Genomic DNA, 19,131 nt, shown 5'->3' with positions numbered 1-19,131 from the left:
AGAATTTCTTGCACACTCCACCGTCTATGTGGTGGGCTTTTGAGTTTTTGTCACCTGTTTCCTCAGGGGGCTGTTGAATCTCATTCACACGGTGATTGAGAGCTTATCAGCGGGTCATGTGGATTGTTCTGATGTCTGTTTGTTCGTCCGTGCTGTCTTTTTTGGTGTATAACTGTCACAGCCCAAATCAACCATGAGGTTTGATCAATAGAAAAGCCCGGAGTTGGGTTCGAACCACGGACTTACCAGTTAGCAGTTTGCTCCTTGTTCATTTAACTATTCGGTGCTGTAGTTACTCGCTCAGGCAGACAATTTTGTTCAAATAGTGTCATTGTCAGCGTGTAGTCGGACAGAAGTGCGTTGCCTTATAAGCCGATTACAGAGACGCAGCTGTGCACTGTATTCCAGTCTTTTTTAACTGTGATCGATTGGGGAATCAGGTTCTGTACGCCTTAAACAGTATGGGGTTGAGTTTAGTGTACATGAGTTTTGAACTCTGGGTTAAGTAATTTTTCGAAGTGCGAGTTTTGTAATTTCGCCTTCGGTTGATAGTATTGTTTCCTCTCCTCCCCCTTGTATTGACGCCATCCACCTCATGAGCTGCCGGTGTGTTCCGGATGTGTTCTTTGCAGACTTTCCAGCCCAGAATGACTTCACTTAGTAGAACCAACTTTTCAAAACACACACGCGATGATTGACCGCTCAAAAGCGGTTCGTTGTTGTCGCCATCTTAGTAAAATATTGATTGTTCTATCCAATGCTTCGACACTATACCTGGGCACAACAACATTCCTCGTAGTTTTACTGTCACAAAAGATGTCTCTAGTGTTTACTTGCAGGTATGATTGACTGGCACCCCATACAGAAATATCCGTCAAAAGTGGATGGCCCACTTGGAAGATTATGCATATTTACTGAAGTGGGACCTTAAAAAAGTCAGAACAGACAACTTCAAACACACCAAGGCTTCATCGAGATATGCTGGTGAAAACCTATCAGTATTCTGGTTGGAATATCACTGTGGTGTGTTAGTCTTTCACTTCAGTCACTTCAGTTCTCGAATACCTAAAAACCAACCTACCCATCTACGGGTACATCAGTACTTCTGGAATCACGTGAGGTTCATACGAGTACTTCAATACTAATAGTTTCGGAGGGAACGAATGTATTCAGAGCCTTACTCTAAACCTTACTTTGACGCTCCGGTTTATGTGCATCCTTGTTTCTCACTGGCTGTCTAGGTTGAGGTTAGCATGTGTTTTGTTACTTGCTCCTGAACGTTCCTACCTCAGCCGCCGTCCATTTGAACCAGGATCCTGTTTAGTTAATGGCACACTGGTTTTATGTCTGTCAGCCTGTTAGCACTGTCAAGCGATATTGAACCTTTCCATGGTGCGACGGTTTGTGTACCTCCGCGACCTATTAAGCTATACTCGGGGGTGTCCACGCGACCTTCGCAGATTCCCTTTTACCAGGTTGGTCAATAGTTAACGGTCTGTTGAAAAGTCTCCTGATCCTCCAGGTTGAAGGTTGGAACTTGTGGCGACGTGTTCCGTAAAAATGGTAATGTATTTGCATTTCCAACCAAACACCGCTGCATTTCTGTCAGGCTTTTGAGTCAAATGCTTTGTTTGAGGACCCTAATCGTTCTCCAGACTAGGTGTGGGCGTCCTAGCAATATCCCGACCTGGGTACAAACATGAATTACTCACATAAAAGTAAACTTATGCCACGTCGGCCGTCGCGTGGTACCTTCAGCAGGGTTGCCTTACGCGCTGCATACAGCGGGACGAGTAAGCGAAAACGAGCTACTCGTGACGCCTCCTTTCTCGTTCGCATACCTCCCCTTACCCTCACGCCATTAATAACTCTCTCCGTGTATGCCCGGCACTTAGGACTGATGACCCCGTTCGTCTCGCGTCGGTTTTGCAATCAACAACAGCGCCTCATCTGGTGCTGACATCCTCAGTCATATCAAAATCAATCCTCAAAGCTTAACGCCTAGTCTGTCCGGTTGCTTTAAACGTCCTTATTCTGAAGCAAGCGGGGCAGCCAGCTGCTCTTGCTCTCACACTGGATTTGCTTGGCACTGATGTGTGCTGTGTGCCAGAAACATGAATTCAAGATGCACGCACAGTGGTTGAGCTGGCCGCCCCATCACTTTTCACTCGCTTCCGGCTGCGTACCTCTGGCGATCCAGAGACTGCTGCAGCAGGGTGTGAAGGGGTTGGTATCGTTTTAAGTTACCTGCGGAATGATCCTTGCTTGACTAGATATCCGTTGATAGTCGCGTCTGTGTGGTTCGTCTGGTAATATATGTGAAGGCATCCCAGAAGCGGGAAGTTCATCTATGTCTGCTTACTCCCCAACTGACTGTGGCTCTGGACACCATCAGAGGCAAATTTCATGACGCCCTGGATGCCCCGTTGTGGTGAGCTAAAAGCTCAGATACCATTGTGGTTGTCGGAGCTGACTGCATCAGTGGGCAGGCTTATCGCACCTGAGACTCAACTGTGTAGTCGACATGGAATGGATTCGGTAGCTACGGACTGCGGTGAACGATTGCTTCAGACTGTTTTTATGCAATACTAACTTCCGATATAACCGAAGTCATCTGGCCACATGGTGTTGTCCAGCGGCGTGCCGGCTACAAACTCAAGTTCATTACGTTTCCATTAGTTACCAACGGCGCGGATCAGTAACTGACTGCCACTCCTTTTGGAACACATTTGTGGATCCCGACCACGCACTGGTCTGGAGTCACTTTCCTTTTCGCTTTCCAAAGCCTTCTAAGGTGCGAACAAATCGCTTGGCACCTGGGAGACTGGCAGATCCGGATTTTAGACGATTGTAACATAATCGGTTTCCAGACTCTTCCAACTACTCCAACATCAGATGTGAATTGATACATGGACGAGCTCGCCACCTCTTTGCACAGTGCTGGGCGCCTTGCCTTTGGCACGGAACTAGCAGGCCCACTCAACCAGTGAATATCAGACTGAACAGTGGCACTGCTTTAATCTCGGAAAGATATCTCTGCCTGTGCCGAACATAACTTGACACGACAAATTACCAAACATCAAGTGAAATTAAGCGTACGAGCAGACCGTGAAATGTGGTGGACACAGAAATCCAATGGGATGGAAGAGGCCCAAAAAACCTGGAATGCCAGAAGATTATTTCAGTTGATCCGTGCGACCGGTCCCTCGTAAACGACCTGTTACCGAAACCAAGGATCAGAATGGAGCGGCCATCTCGAATAAAGAAGAACGCGTTGAATGTCGGGCCGAATACTTCGAACAGCAGCTATCGTGGCCAATAGCTGCCACTCATCTGGACCCATAGCTGATGTAGAACCTTGGACGGTGAACGCGGAACCCTCTACGGGATTAGAGTCGAGTTTTGCTGTTAGCATAGCTCATCAGCAATGCATATCTTTGACCGTGCCGGGACATAAACTCCGGACATCGGATATGCGAGGCGTGTGTTACCACTACACCAGCGCACTGTGGACTGAACTGAATCATCACTTCTGAAGAGGCGAGCGTCTCGCGTTTGAGGTCCTGACGACGTCTCAGTAACTGTCCTGGTTATATCGGTCGATTGACTCTTCTCTCAAGACTTCCCAGTCAGGTAGCGCCACAGACTCTTGAACCTCTTGTGCGATTTTCGATTTGTAGGATTCAGTTCTTTTCTGGGCATGTGTTGCAGTGAAACGCCTCCAATTGGATTGGCTTAGAATTCTTTGCAAACCTCATCGAACACGATAATCAGTTGTCCTTATGTGGATTGTGTTGGAAGATACAGGCACCGTGCTACTTGAATGCGTTCCCTAGACCGTTCCTTCCTGTACTCTCCACCCATACTACTTTTTCACTGTTTGCCACTGCTTCTTTTCCGAGTCCTCTGCTACTGGCATACTGTCACCCATAGTGATGTTGATGATGCATATGAATAACGACTCGCTGGAAATATATATGTGTAATGTTAATACCATATGGACAATAGTGAGCGACACCAACTAATTGGCCTGAGTGACAAAGCTGGAAAAGTTTCCAGACTAGAATATAGTCCATTCCCTAGCGTTGTCTGAGCTTTAGAATCATAGGTTGTAATCATACAGCTAGCCAACTGGGATTCAAGTAAAGGTTGTTCACGTCTTGAAAAAATTACTCGGAACTAATCTCGTTCTGGTGCGTCAATTTTGTATGAGATCCTTTTTAACCTAAATCAAATGGGCGGCCACAAGTGCACACTTACATAAAACCCACCCTTCTTCTTCACAGTATTGGGAAAGTTGTTCCGCTATTTTTGCTTTAGCTGTTAAATGAAGGATTGGTCACTTCCTCTCAAACACAGTATTTTTTTTCGGGGTGAAAGAACGAGAAAGTCACTGCGACAGGAAAATGGTCGGTGCAAGCAGCTCGTGCGTATTTGTGATGAGCAGTTGTCAATATCCGCCCTTACTGTCTTATCTAATAATTCCTAGTGAGATGCAAGACAAAAGTTAGGCAGCAATTCACAAGAATGCACAAATGACCAACTTTGATTCAGTCTTTTTCAGCAAACCCTTGGTGAGTCGCCCCCGTCTTTGAACAGTGCGGGTGGAAGGTCATCCGGACCGGGAGCTCGGTGGCGCTTGTTCTCTCAAGTGCAGTCGTAAACCTCCGAGGCCGTAGGTGGTTCTACGTTCACCATCCAGGGTTCTACTTCACCTGTGGGCTCTAGATGAGCGCCGGTTGGTGGCCATGACAGTGTTGTTCGAAGTATTCAGCCCACCGGGTGGGGAGTACTTTGTTCGAGATGGTCGGTCCATTGTGACTTTTGAAAATTTCACTCACAGGTGGTTTCCTGGGACCGGTCGCACGGATCAACTGAAATAATCTCCGGGCATTACCGGCTTTCTGGGCCTTTTCGATTTCTCTGGATTGCTGTGTCCACTATACTTTACGGTCGGATCGCAAATTGACTTTCTCTTGATGTCTGATAACTCTTCGCACCGGGTTATGTTGGCGACCGACTGGGATATTTCTTCGAGATTTAAGTAGTGCCACCTTTCAATCTGATATCTAGGGCTTGGGTGCGCCTGGTTGGGTTGTGCCACAGGCAAAATTCCCAGCACTATGCACACAACACTTGAAAATGATCCCGTTCACGTGAACTAAATGTTCGAAAACGTTTCATCAAAGTGTCTCGGCATTACAATCATAAGTGGCACTAGTTTCCGTCTAATATCTTCATATTAGCACGAAGTTGCCTCACCGAAAGACAGGCACTTTTGAAACGAATCAAGGTACGCAGTTAGAGTTACCACATCCAGTTCTCTTGTTTGTCATTAAGCGTCTCCCTAACTTAGTCCGAGAAGAAATTGGTTTGTAGCAAATATATCAACAATTTCAATTCTTTGGTGGTAATAATGATCACCAACCAATCAGTAAGCCTGCTGGTCTCCTAATCAACCCANTGTGAGACTTGGCCTATTCGAGCAGCGGACCTGAGACGTCTTCAGGTGTTCGACAATCGTTGTCTCAGAACCATAGCTCGCGTGGGTTGGTGTCTGCGAATCCGTAACGAGGCAGTTAGGAAGCGTGTTTTCGGTTGTGTAACGGGTACTTTCATTGAAGAATGTGTCCAGCACCAGAAGCTGCGTTTGTTTGGGACATGTGTTACGTATCCCGAACCATCGTTTGCTGAAGAGAGTGCTGTTTTCCATGCCCAATTCAGAGTGGCGTAAACAGAGAGGTGGCCAACCCTTGACTTGGCGGAGGAGTATGAAGGAGATCACGAAACGCTTGGTTGCTGTCGGTGCTACTCGCTTTCCAGGATGGGGACCGCGTGATCCTCACTGTGCCTGGTTGGAGACACTAAAAGATATGGCTGCCAACCGATGTCAGTGGCGTTCTTGTTGTCAGTTTCTGTCCAGATTGCCTGAGTGAATGTCTGGAGGTGTAGGCACCTCGGAATGATTGTGTTAAGCTAGCACTAAGTCCTTCCCCCATCCACCTTTATTCTTTTCTTTACAATAAGGCTTTCGAATAAGTCATAGTTGTACGGCAGTGAAGCATCGGTGTTGAACACTGATGTCATGCTGTCGATGATGGTGATGATGATGAGTCACAACAATGTTTTCTACGTAATATATGCACAAACTAATTTGGGATAATGTCGGTTTGCTACGGTCGGATAACTGAAGTATTTATTGGGTATAGCCATTAGTGGGATACTGTACAATGAAGGTGATTTCGGATTTACAGGCGTTTGGTGTCGCTTCGCACGCCCTGAATCTCCGTTTTGGTTGAAATTCAGGGGATCGATGCGAAATTTCAAGTATGGTATTCAATTAGCGTTTTTGATTTTTCCTCTAACATTTTCCAATCCTTGCATTATTTCCAGCGTCTCCTTGTTCTCCCGAACATGGACGATGTATCTATACCTCTACTGCTGTCTGATGTGACCGCTGGGGAGGCCAAATGATGAACTCCTGGTGATTTGATCTTCGTTCAGCTTGTTGAAAACCAGTGAACAGTTCACAAAAGCGGCACGCGTTTAGGACCCAGTCACTTTTTACGGCCGACCGCCACATATGTGGTTTTGTCTTTCATATTGTCAGTGAGCTTTTTGTGCTATCTCAAGGAGCTTCATTTCCACCCACTCCAAACGTCTTCTGCTGCACTCGTGTACGAATGTGTCAAGCCACAAGCTGCTGTACACCCTCAGCCCTATTTACATATGATTTTCACCTTTGTTCGTATTATTTCTACCGTCATTCATTTAGTTAATGTTATTTCTGGGATCACTCCGTTTGTTTCCAGTCGCTTCTTCCTGTTTCCAACTTGAAATTGCAACGTGTAGTCCTTACACAACCGCGTTTCTTGTGATACGCTCTAATGACCTTGGACACTTGCAGCATCGTGTGACGACTTGCTTGTGATTTCGATCTGTTGCCATGTATGACCCAATTTGATTTTCAGCACGGTTTACATTTTGGCGCCTATTTGCATTCCGCCTTTTTCCACCGTCCTGTTTATGTTTTGGTCATGCACTACAACGAACTGTCACTTTTGGTGTTTCTTCCATTGATTCGATTTCCCGTCGTTATTGGGGTCCTTAGTTCCAAGCTGGAGGATGCATTCTCGGTGGCAACCAATGTGGATGGCTGCACATCTGCGGACCAACTTGTTCGGAAATAACACCCACCAGCAACACCACTGGCGGAGTAGGTTATTCACATTCCTCCGTGAGTGGAGATGTAGTCTGGATGAACGTACTGCGAAATTTTAGTAACAAATCCCCAGGGCCTCACAGCCATGATGTTCTCGTAAGTCACCACATTTATAAACAGGGGCCTGCTACTAAATACTACAAGCTATTGGCTAGTGTCAATGAAACTGCTCATTGTTCCAAAGTGCCCACATGCGTTTTCGGATTCAAGGTATTCCGTGCTTTCTTTGTTTCTCAACTTGATCCCAATCTACAAATGTTGTACTCCAACTACACGAAGTTTGTACTTGCTAGAAGTTCCCCGTGTGACAATGTGCGTATCAACGCCGCGGTCGACCGACAGACCAAGCTCCGTTGTGTTGAAATATGAAGACGAATCCAATGCCCATGGTCTTTGGGTGATATCCCATTTCATACTGTGAACTATTTTCAGATAAGCAATAAACGGAGCAAACTAGATCTTGTTGAAGTTGAAAGGTTCAGGGAAGGTAACACAGTCAGAGATGCTATACAGAAACTACTGCTCTCTACTCTCCACCAAGAGACAACGAATAGATCGCGTGTAAAGCATAGACCCGTAGGCGTAACTTTCCTGTCTGTCTTGTATCAGGTTATTGGACGAATTCGACTTGCCCGTTTTCCTGACGTGATCTCAAATGATCACACTGACTGGTCACAAGAGCCTTCTTGCATGGGTCTTGACGCTCCTCAAGCGGACAATTGAAAGTTTGTCCCAGTACGCTGTATGAAACCATCACGCGGTTTTGCTCGACTAGGCTCAACCAACTCAAGCCAGACTTCTGATACACATAAAGCAGTGCTCTATGGAACCGAAGGTGCTCCAAAGGACAATTCAACAGATGTTTCATCATCACGCCTGTCAGTAGTAATTTCCCTCGAAAGTACTACACGAGTAAGATATTTTTTATACAAGGACCAGCGTATTCGTCTTCGTTTAGTACTGCCTTTAGACGGACTATAGCTTACATCCTAATAGTATCATCGCTGGATACCCACTGACCTGACACGGGTTGCGACCAGGCTAGAACTTTCCCGGTTTTACATTTAGTCAAACCCGACTGAGACCGTCGCCAGGTTTTGATATGTTGAGGTTCGTACTGGAACATTGGTGAGAAATACGTCTGCGAATGAAATGGGTTTGCTGCTGAATATCTCCGCCGATCACACCAGTCGTTTTAGATTGTCATGGCGTCTGAACATTCGCATCAACCGGATTGCCATTTATTAAACGGAATTCCGCACCAATGACACCGTACCGCTCACATCGAGGCGCTGCTACAGCCAAGAAGCCTGTCTTGCGCGCGATTGCACAAAGGGTTGAACCGCTTGCCACCTGGCATCAACACGAGATCTGATGGTTCAGAAGTCTGAACCCAACAACCGGTCATGATCCAGTACCGGAATTCCAGTTGCCAATGATGCACCCAGAATGCGTCAGCATTTCCAGAACGTTGTCGCCGTATACACTTCATAGACGTGGTTTTAGACGTTAATGCACGTTGTGCACCTTTGATGGTTGTTTTGACAGCAACGCTAGCTTGGAAGGTTCAGATCAAGAACTAACCTGATGAAATACGTTTATGACACCATTCGCATAGAAATCTCATTCGGATAGCACTGCACGAATCCCTCCAGCTAGTACTTGTCGATGCGGCTATTAAATGAGTTATATTTCGTTGCGTGTTCGTCGACGGGGAAACTGAAGTTTCACTGTGAGTCCTACTACGTGTCTTGTAGGTACAGTGGTAGATTTGACCTGTCATATGGTGTGGAAATTCAATGTTAACGTGCAAATGATCAGTACTAAGTAATATATTTGTCTATTTATATATATTTGGCGTATTTGTCTCAGGGCTCAACGGAACCCCATAATCGGTTTCTCCATTCCATGTGTTATAGTTTTCGCGAACAACATGTTAGTATTGCTGCAGCTCATTAGTGTGGGCCATAAAACGAGTGCAGTAGTATGGGCCAAGAAACTTTCGTGGACTAAATAGAAGTACGGCACTTCTCATCCATCCGACTGGGTGGGTAATTTCCCAGTGAACTTGTTAGCCGATAAGTGCGAGACACTGTATCGCGAAATTTGTGAAAAATCAGGTACATGGAGTTGGTTATGCTGTTCGGGTATTTGAGAATCTGATTAATTGAACCGCTTGTAAGTGGCTTGCGAACAGGCGTAGTTCGGTTACATGTACCATGGCTCGTGTAGGCCTATGCATCCTACCAATCTCCATGATTCCAACGTCCTGCCTCATGTTTATATAGCAATAAAACAAAGCGACTGAATAAACAGGTTACCGAACAGAAATAACACCTTGAGGTGTTCCGTCGGGGACGCGTACAATAATCGCATGGGTGCCATGAGATTTCCTACAACCCACATCACGATAATCTGTACAAATGTTCCACGACATAAGAAGGAATATTCAACTAAAATGCGTAGGGATAATGTAATGACACCTAGTGCGTATAATGAACAGGTATACTCCTCTGTTAGAAACAAATTACAAAGCAAAGACAACTAAAGTTATTGATGGCTTGACTGCAGTAACTGATTCGTTTTGACATAAACATGAAGCAGTTAACCATGATCCAGAAAATCTAGCCAGTCTGGATGAAGCAACCTTGTAGGTCCGTAAATTGGTAGGAAAATGAACTCCTGGTGTGAGAACAGGCGAACATTCTGAGGGGAAGCGTATCTTAAATCGGGGCTTCTACGGTTAGCATACTGACTCAAGTGGAATAAATCAATCAGTCTTATCGGACCAAATGAAAGCTGTTGCAACATCTAAGTATTCATTTTACTACTCCCACTACTATAAAGGGGGATTTAGGGAAAGCAGGCCAAAAAAACTTGGTGGCGCAGGATTTTATGCAAAGATTGGTGTGGACTGATGATCTCAGTTACGTCACCTAAAGTTGAGAGCACAGAAACCGGTTATCTGCGCCAAAAATTAACAGGCCGACAGAGCGAAAAGTTGGGCCGGTGTTTATTAATCCTTGGTTGTTATCCTCGACAAACTTCTTTGACTGCATTCACTGAAGTGATAACCGTCAATTTGTTTTATCGCCCTCAAGTAGGGAGAGCGAAGAATGTACGGATAATTGAAGATAAACATAAACACGTGAAATGTAGCCCTCCAAACACCAAACCGTTTTCTGATGCTATGAGAGAGGTCGTGGTGTCAGAAAGTAAGGATCGTGCGACTTATGCAAGAACATCAGTGAGGCCAATACAATTAACTCTAGAACTGGTGCACTGAACAAAGTGAACATCATATAGGCGTAATACACTACGCATTAGGTTGCTGATAACTCTTCAAAGTCCATGACTGGTTTCGCCCCCCCCCCCCAGGGCCCGTCACGCAGACGCAACGACGCAACGCCCGAGTTCCCGTCAAATTTAGGTCTCACTTGAATCCAATCCCGAGAGACTCATTCGGGTTCAAGTGGAACTCGAAAACTTGTACTTGCCTACTTGATGGATCCCAAGAAGGGCGAAAACGGTCAAGGACTGGCAAAGTTTTCAACCATCTTATGGGTAATGAGTTACGTCTGAAAAGTGTTTTGTGAATTCTTGAATATCTTACCAATCGAAGCATGAGTCAGCACATCAGCTGAAGATTGATATCATAGGCGAGAATTTTATCTAGTCTGTCGTGAAGTCGAAATTGGTACGTGAATTAGTGTAATTGCAAAAATTGCAAATTAGCTTATGAGACTCAGGATTCGATAGTCCCGTCTGGTAGTTTTCTGACCAAAGTAAACTTGAAAATCTCCCGTTTTCAAGAATTTAGCAATCACACTTGTACTTACACTACTTAACTTTGCTGCAGTTGTATTCTGCGGGAGGTTATTTGGATTTCACTGATACCAGGAGTTATAGCAGCCCCGAGAAATCCAGTCTAAAGTGAGGTTCTAGCATACGGTGATCCATTTCTGGTCCAGCTGACGACTCTGACTGCTGAGCTGAAACGTATACTATTCGCTTTGTGTGCGCTGATAGGTGGTTTCATGTGACGATGCTTGGTATAGTACGAAGCTAGTGGCAATTTCGCGGATTATTGCAACAGTACACAATTGTATGGCGGGAGGTCGTTCGCTACTAAGTATGCTGGAGATGACTGATGCACTAAACATGTTGATTATTAGTTGACAAGGCACTGACTGCATTACACTGATGGCATTCATTATTGAGAATGAGGTTTTAGTCTTCTTGAATAAATAGTCAAACCTCCGCTGGTACTTCACAATGGCACGACACAGTATCTGAAAACTTCAGTACACTATTTCCGTCAAGGTAGTTTGTTCGAAGACAACTGATATATTTTGGTTATCAAAATGGGCAAATCTGCACACTTCATTTCAGTCGACAGAACATAGTTTTTAGTTTGACAAATGATACTAAGCAATAACAAATTTTGGTTAGTTTGTGGTCACCGAACTTCAACCAGCTCATTACTGCTAAAAAAGTGAGTCTTTTCAATACGTATCAGACCGTTGTAGGAAGTATTTGAGGACACTAATTACAAGGGAATGGGTACATGTAAGCTAAATTTCAAAACTAAAGCACGAAAATCACTCAGGCGCAATATAGGCTCATGGGCTGTTCAACAAGAAAGGCGCAAATCGTTCCATTATACCTTGGTGGACAGAAGGATTGCATACCACAAACGCGGACAAAGTGTACTATATGTGCAAGACCACGCCACAAATCTTTCTCTGTCGACGTTAGTTCTTGCCAGGTTACGGTGTAAAAACAGTTGGTTTGAAATACGAAGAAGATGACCCTTTCTAAGACGCGGGAGCCTGGTGCTGTTGATCTAGCATAGTTTCTGACGCAAGTATATGTTCAAAACTCACCCAGGTGCTATCTTGTACAATGGAGCGCGCAAGTGCTTCCGTATTATTATGTCCCTATATCCGTCAAACACCGTGACAACAGTTCAGTGCATCTGTGGTAGAATGGTGTGATATTTTGTCGTCATTTCCGTCCTGCTTTGGATCGATACAGTTCGGAATTGTACGCAGTGCATTTCGGTGGATATGGGCTCGATACGCCATGAGAACCAAATGGCTGAGTTAAGTTAGATGGAGCTGACACTGAACGGTTTAGGAGAAATGCCCGTAAACATACAAGTCAATATTTGTCTTTCAGGAGAGTTATTAGGCCCAAGAACTAAAAATAGCGATAAATGTATACGATATTTGCAGACCCAAACATGGCTTAACCCACCAAAGCATTTACACTGTTCAATAAGCATCAGACGAGGTATTAAACAAACGGTATCGTTTCGTTGTCATGTATGCATGTGGCGAAAACAAAGGCCACTAAATTTATTGGACGCAACGAATCTTAGCTTTTGAATGGTGGTTATTTGTTGAAAAAGTAGCTGTTGGAATGAAACGGACAATTGCAATAACAACAAATGCCTGCGGATGCTCGCATTCAATTCGTTTTGGAGAACTAAGTCTATTTGAAACAGTAAAATTGTGATCTTCAACGAAACCACCGAAGCTAAACTGACATGCTGAATACGCCGGTGAAATTTTCAGGCCTATTCATAATAACGGAGATCAAGTCTTGAAGAAAAAATTCAGTTAATCCAGTCATAACTTTCTTCAAAAGAGAGCTACCACACAAGATTCACTCTTGAAGAGAAAACCTACTCAAGCGACCAAACCACGTTTTGCATGGGAATACTAAGGAATATCTGATTATTTACTACTAAAGTAAGCCTGAACCACACCTTCACCACCAGTGTGTCCAGAATCGTTTTTCGATCCATTTGATCTTTTCTGGAATTTGTCGACTTGTTTGGATTTTCCCAATTCCGATTTGTTCAAATGAAGTTCGAGGAAGTACGCACAATGCTCGCCAAATTTTGCCCAGAAACATAACTACGATAGTGTAAAGCCGAACGAAAGCCTTCGAGACTTCAAAAAACGCCAAAATGAGGTTAAACGTAGTCGTTGAAGAATAATGAAGTAAGGCGTATTACATGGACGTAGCTTCTAAACAACCGTCAAGATACAGAAATACAAAGTGGAGTGAGAGTACAGCGTCAGCGGTCAGCAAACTCTTAATGAATGCGTCGAACAAGGATGGATAACGTGGAGATTGTTTTCACTGTAGGTCTCGCTGAAATCGAGTTTGGGTAACCGGGTTCGCAATGGCGAAGCTCCTGAAATATCCAGAAGGAGAACTGGCGTTGAGCCTAAAAAGCTCTCTTTCTGTGAGGTTGCCGAAACCTGGGGACCTACTACCCATCAAGAAGATCGTACGGCAAACTTCCTTTCCCGGAAATGAACAATCAAACGACAGTGCGATGGCAACACTGCAAGTCCTGACCGGCTGTCCACAAGTTTGGAGCACAGAGCACTGGTATCCAGTCCTGTTCGGCTTCCGAAGGTAGGCCTTAGTTTCCTTTGTTAAATTTCTTCAAGGATCCTGCGAGCATGACAAACGCTGTATTTATCCTTGTCTGGTGGTGCAATAACGCAGCTTCCTCAGTTCGGTCAACCGGCGCACGATCGATTCTCTAGCCTCTAGGTGTCAGGTCGCGCCCAGACAGAAGAAAAAGTACATGTGCAGAGAGTGACGTATCCCCAAGGTCACCATCGGTACGACACGTCCGGAAAGTAGGTGAGTTGGCGGCGCCCACGAAACACGGCTCTCACCAAACGGCTTAGCAACACACGACCAGTGTAGTGGTCCTGAGAATGTTGACGACCGGAACACCACCATTGGCTGTACGGAGCGAACAAGTGAACGAGCATATTTGGCCAATTAGTCATCCTATATATTTACGCAGACGCTCTGTATGTTTTGTCCTGGCAATACAGCCGTGTCCCCAGTTCTCTGTCTTCTCCCTATCGCGTAGTCTGGCAGGCGCAGCGCAGGCGTAACCAACAGCTCGGCTACCGCACAATACAACACTAGGTCAAGTTGATCGTACAACAATCAGCTATAGGCGACCTATCAAGACTGCCGCTTAGTCCGGAACGCATGTATGGAGTCAAATGTCCCGTTGCAGTTCATCTTCTAGCAGCTAAGACCATTCACCACTGTGATAGTCACTGTCTGCAAGAATTTGTCATCAGAGTGGTCTGTCAGAAGTTGTCTTGAGAAAAAGGGAGAAAACGGTCGACCAAATGAATACTGGTTCGAGATACGAAACACTATGGATTCCGTGTTTGTTTCTGCGTGTCAAGACCTGGATCTCAAACGAATCGATGTTTCTCATCACCACAACCTTCCGGGAAGCGTTTGAACACCAAACCGGCTGATCACCTACGAAACACTATGGATTCCGTGTTTGTTTGTGCGTGTCAAGACCCGGATCTCAAACGAATTAATGTTTCTCATCACCAGAACCTTCCGGGAAGCGTTTGAACACTAAACCGGCTGATCACTGGTGCGATTGGCTGTCACTCGCTATCTCAACGTAGTTGTGCTATAACATCCTGTCGAGCGGTAAGCTCACTGCGTGGTAGTCAATGTGACTTTCGCGACCAAGCTTCCCCCCTAGTGTGGACTTCCTGCTTGTGCAAACCGGTAGGCAGGCTCATTACCCGTTTGTCAAAGGCCGAAAAACATAGAAAACATCATATTCGTCTACATCTGCTGCTAAACAACGCCGCGTAAAGCCGAGGCGTTCGGATGAACACAATTATTTATTCCTAGGACACAAATACGTGTACTTCGTTATAGGAAACACTAGTTGAGATAAGTCAACTTTGACGTATTGGTTTTTGAAAATTAGGACACAAATCAGGTCACCATCACATACGGCCGATAACATTCGAACCATCTAAAGAACATAAGTTTACACGCAAATCCCACCAACGCAAGCGAAGACCAAGTGTCAGCGTTCCGTGAAACATACGAAATTTGGTAACCCGGATTTTGTTTCACCTAACAGCTGGGACAAACAATGAACTTTCTTGATACCAACTGCTACAAAACCACGAATACAATCCATGGAGTTCTGGAAGAAATCATCCATAGCCAAAAAAAATCCTCAGGAAGGACTAACTTCCCAATGACAATAAACTCAAGAAATTCAATCAGCTGTGCCAATGTGTTACCCGGTGACAGCAACTTCGAAAGTTCACCGGTTTATCTTTCTGGACAAGAATATTGAATCACACGCCAACGACAAACAGTCTGTATTAAAATCTGATCACCTATCCGACACATTTCTGGGGGTATAATTCGGCCAAATTTCGATTGCTCTGTGCAGTCTCGATATGATGTACAGATCTAGTATTTCTGTAAACGAACGAACAGCTTCACAGAGGGGCCTGCTAGCATATGGGTTGACCGGTATGAACGACGTTCAATCCCAAACTGACCATCGCTTGTGTATGAACAAGTGGAATTCGAGCCAATGGGTCAAGTTCATCAGCGAACCGTCAACCTTCCCTTTGTTGGCTGCTCTGTTTTCTTTGAACATATGACTCTGACCAACGGCCACCGGTAAAAACAAACAGCATAAGAAACAAATGTTTGCGCTAAATTCAACCCAAGTAATCACCAGTCTAGGAAGCCAGCAAGTTCATACTATCGGATTTGTTCAACAAAATCCAACATCTCATGGAGTAACGTGTGAATACCAATAGAGGTAGTGTAGCTAAATGGGAAAGCGAATAAAGTTGGTTAAACGGCGGCTTAGGATGACTGTGGTCCCGTAGAGTGAGGCGATTGTCCCCGAAAGGAAAGCTTCCAATTAGAACGTTCCGGTATGTTGAGAGCCATTAACACGGTGCCAGGCCGATGATATGCTAGCCGGGGATTGTTGGTTGGTAGGGTGCGACACACCTCTGGTTTCGACCGAAACAGATCAGTAGATGTGTTACTAGTATTTAATGTGACACAAAAATTCGATTGGTTTCGTCTATTTGTCCGAATGACGAGGTTGTAGCACTTGTAAACTGCTTTTTCATGCTCAGTATCATCTTGCTTCTTCCCATCACTATCGGTCACACTAATGTACAAAATTTTGTTTTACTGAAATACAATCGCAACCGCCTGTTTTTTCGGCCCAACGTGACTTTGGGACTTTAGCTGAGTGATTGCCGGTTGGCAATCACTCCAACTCCAAACGTGAACAAAACTTTTAGCTACAAACGCTCGACTCATCTATTCACACCTTGGTGTGGTGGTTCAACGGAATACGGAATTTTCCATTGTAACTGTGAGTCAAGATTAACTTGGATTTTCCGCCTTGTGACATTGTATCTGACTTACAGTAGTAATCTGCTCTTCTCACTGGAGTCTCCACGGGGCCGTTAACCACTACAAGGTCATCCGCACATAATACGCTCATTATTCTGCTGAAATAAAATTATAAAGCTGTTGTGGCTCAAAGTAGAGAGTTCATTGTTCAAATAAGTAAGGAGATTGACGATCTCACGCAGAGAGGAAGACGCACTGCGTACTGAAGTAGCGCTAATGCAATTATACATCCTTGTACGCGTTCAACAGACGAATCTGGATGACATTTCTTGTTTTTACAGAAGCCACTGAGGAGACGCTGCCTTTGAAGAAGCGAAAGCATGACGGGGCTAAGATCTATTCACTAGATGGCGATATACGTTTGTCAGCAAAATTACGAAATGTTAAGCACTGCTGTGAAGGACAAGCCCGTTGATGTGATTTCTGGTCAAGTATTTTTGCATAGTCATAAGTAGCTTCGAGAACTAAATACCAGTGTCAAGTCTCACTAGATGTACTAGAAGCCATTGAGTCCATTTCAATGGCAGTGATTATAACGGTCCAGCACCCATCTGAGTCGGTACACCTAAACGTCTGGAAATTCAAGCCAAGGCCCAAATGTGACGCCAACAGCGATGCTACGGGCACATGTTGTCGCTTGCGAAAGCATGCACCAGACCGACGATAATCAACAATAAAGATGAAATAATTGTGCAATGCTTCACGGCTTTTCAGGATGGACTGCATTCACTTACATCAAGAAGTCTCCGTTGTGGATTTTCAAATATCCTCATACTATCAATTATCCTCATACAACGACATGTCCGACCTAATTTATCCCACGCTATCCCCTCTATTAAGAATTGCCAGTTTTAAAACACGTTTTAGTTGTTAAGTTAAAATTTATGCGGAAATATCACTTAGACCATGCTGACTACATGAAACATATATTCGAAACGAGTAATTCTGAGAGATTGCAGTAACTGGCAAGCGAAGTATTTTCAGAGACGTTTTTCAGTTACGAGCGAGAGTTCAGCTTGACGAACGAAGGATTGGCCAAGGACTTTAAGATGATGGGGTAGGCATGGAACAACAGTGGTAGATATTTCCGAAACCAAAATCGTGGAGAAATTCACAATAGCTCAGTGTTTCTTTTACCAAACAGTACGCAGATGACCTATTGGATTTCACCACCGAGCGCAATATGAATCCACGTTAACCTGTCAATGCCTCATGAGGATAGATTACTCGTTCAGGACATTATGCTGACTCAACGTTACGGTGGAACTTTACAGTGAACTGTTCAACTTGAAGTCATATGAAATCCAATGTTTTCTCAGAACCATCTACGTAATGCAAGTTTGACGAAAAACTAGTTCAAGTGACAAGAAGCCAAGTACGAGTGATCGTGAGATCGGCCAAGCGACAAATTAAAAAACACGGAGTACGACACACCCCTGAAAGGAATTCGATTAATTCTCCAGTTTAAGGACGACTGTAGAAATACATGCGGTATAAAAATACATCCGTTAAGTGGTTCAGCNGTTTAAGGACGACTGTAGAAATACATGCGGTATAAAAATACATCCGTTCAGTTGTTCAGCAGCTCGACCATAGCTGGAGGCTGCAACCACAATAATTATGTTTGCAAACGAGTTTAAAAGTTGAACTGACCAATGGACACCGCATGCGAACATCAATTCCCCATATTTAGGGGAGGGGAAAGGATGAAAAAAGTAAAGCCGACTGGTGCGAATTTCGGGGTTCCTAGCTAAAAAGCACTTCGAGCAGTGCAGCAATGAGAATACCGTCCCAGACCAGTGGGAAATCTCGACCTATCTAACGACAGACTGATACCGAACTGACGCGTTGTATACCGTCGAAAGCGGTTCTTATTTCCCCGATTCGAAGGCCTTCACCCTCAATCAGACCACCGAAAGCGACGCAGTTACCAAGATAAACAAATTCTTCAACCACATACGCAAGTATTAAGTTCAGGTCCAAAGCGCACACCACACGATGCAGCTGATTTTTTTTACCTTATCCGATCCGAGTAGAGCCTTACTCAACGCCTACACACGGGTGCTCTGAAAGTATCTCGATCCTTCAAAGTGTAAAAATGGATAACGATTGCACCATCCGCACATCGATAAGAAATTTAACGAGGACGAAGGATATTTCCGTCTGACACCGCTGCATGTCAGCGTTCGGACGAGAATTTATCACATTGGGCCCCGGAATCGGCACATAAGGCTTTTGGATGGAACATCGGTGCTTGATAGACATCAACCCGTAAATGAGAAAGACCAGCTATGTCGGCCGTTGAACACTGGTGCTGTTCTAGTGGTAGCCAGTGGATGTGACCTACGCACACCCCTTTAGAACGGAATCCCTTCACGGATCTATTACTACGGGGGTTCGACAAATCCGTGTTTAGTGCTTCACTGAAGGTGGCCTAATTCTGGCAGGTTGATCGAACCAGTTGATGGACCATGGCGAAAGCCTTCTCTATCTCATGAGCTTTCGATATTCACCACCACTCTGTCATTTCTAAGATTTCACTACTTGACGTTTCATAAATCATTTGTCTGTAACACCACTGTCGCTGATTGCCATTACAGATCATGATATCATTCAAGATTGCTGGCGCAGACAAAATACAGTGG

The 19,131-nt window shown here is 44.7% G+C and overlaps 1 protein-coding gene across 1 annotated transcript in view; it reads left to right on the top strand.

Moving 5' to 3' along the window:
* The window catches only part of T265_15298 (hypothetical protein), a gene marked incomplete at both ends in the record, with an annotated part of 44,944 nt that extends 37,712 nt beyond the window's left edge, over positions 1 to 7,232 (top strand). The window contains one exon of the mRNA XM_009177464.1: positions 6,394 to 7,232. Within this exon, the coding sequence (XP_009175728.1) occupies positions 6,394 to 6,474 (81 nt within the window). The remainder of the gene's footprint in view (positions 1 to 6,393) is intronic.
* Between the last annotated feature and the right edge of the window lie 11,899 nt (positions 7,233 to 19,131).

This window comes from Opisthorchis viverrini (genome assembly GCF_000715545.1).
Source record: "Opisthorchis viverrini unplaced genomic scaffold opera_v5_426, whole genome shotgun sequence".
NCBI classification, from domain to species: Eukaryota; Metazoa; Platyhelminthes; class Trematoda; order Opisthorchiida; family Opisthorchiidae; genus Opisthorchis; species Opisthorchis viverrini.
The sequence above is the reverse complement of the archived record's forward strand: the minus strand, read 5'-3'. Positions and strand labels throughout refer to the sequence as shown.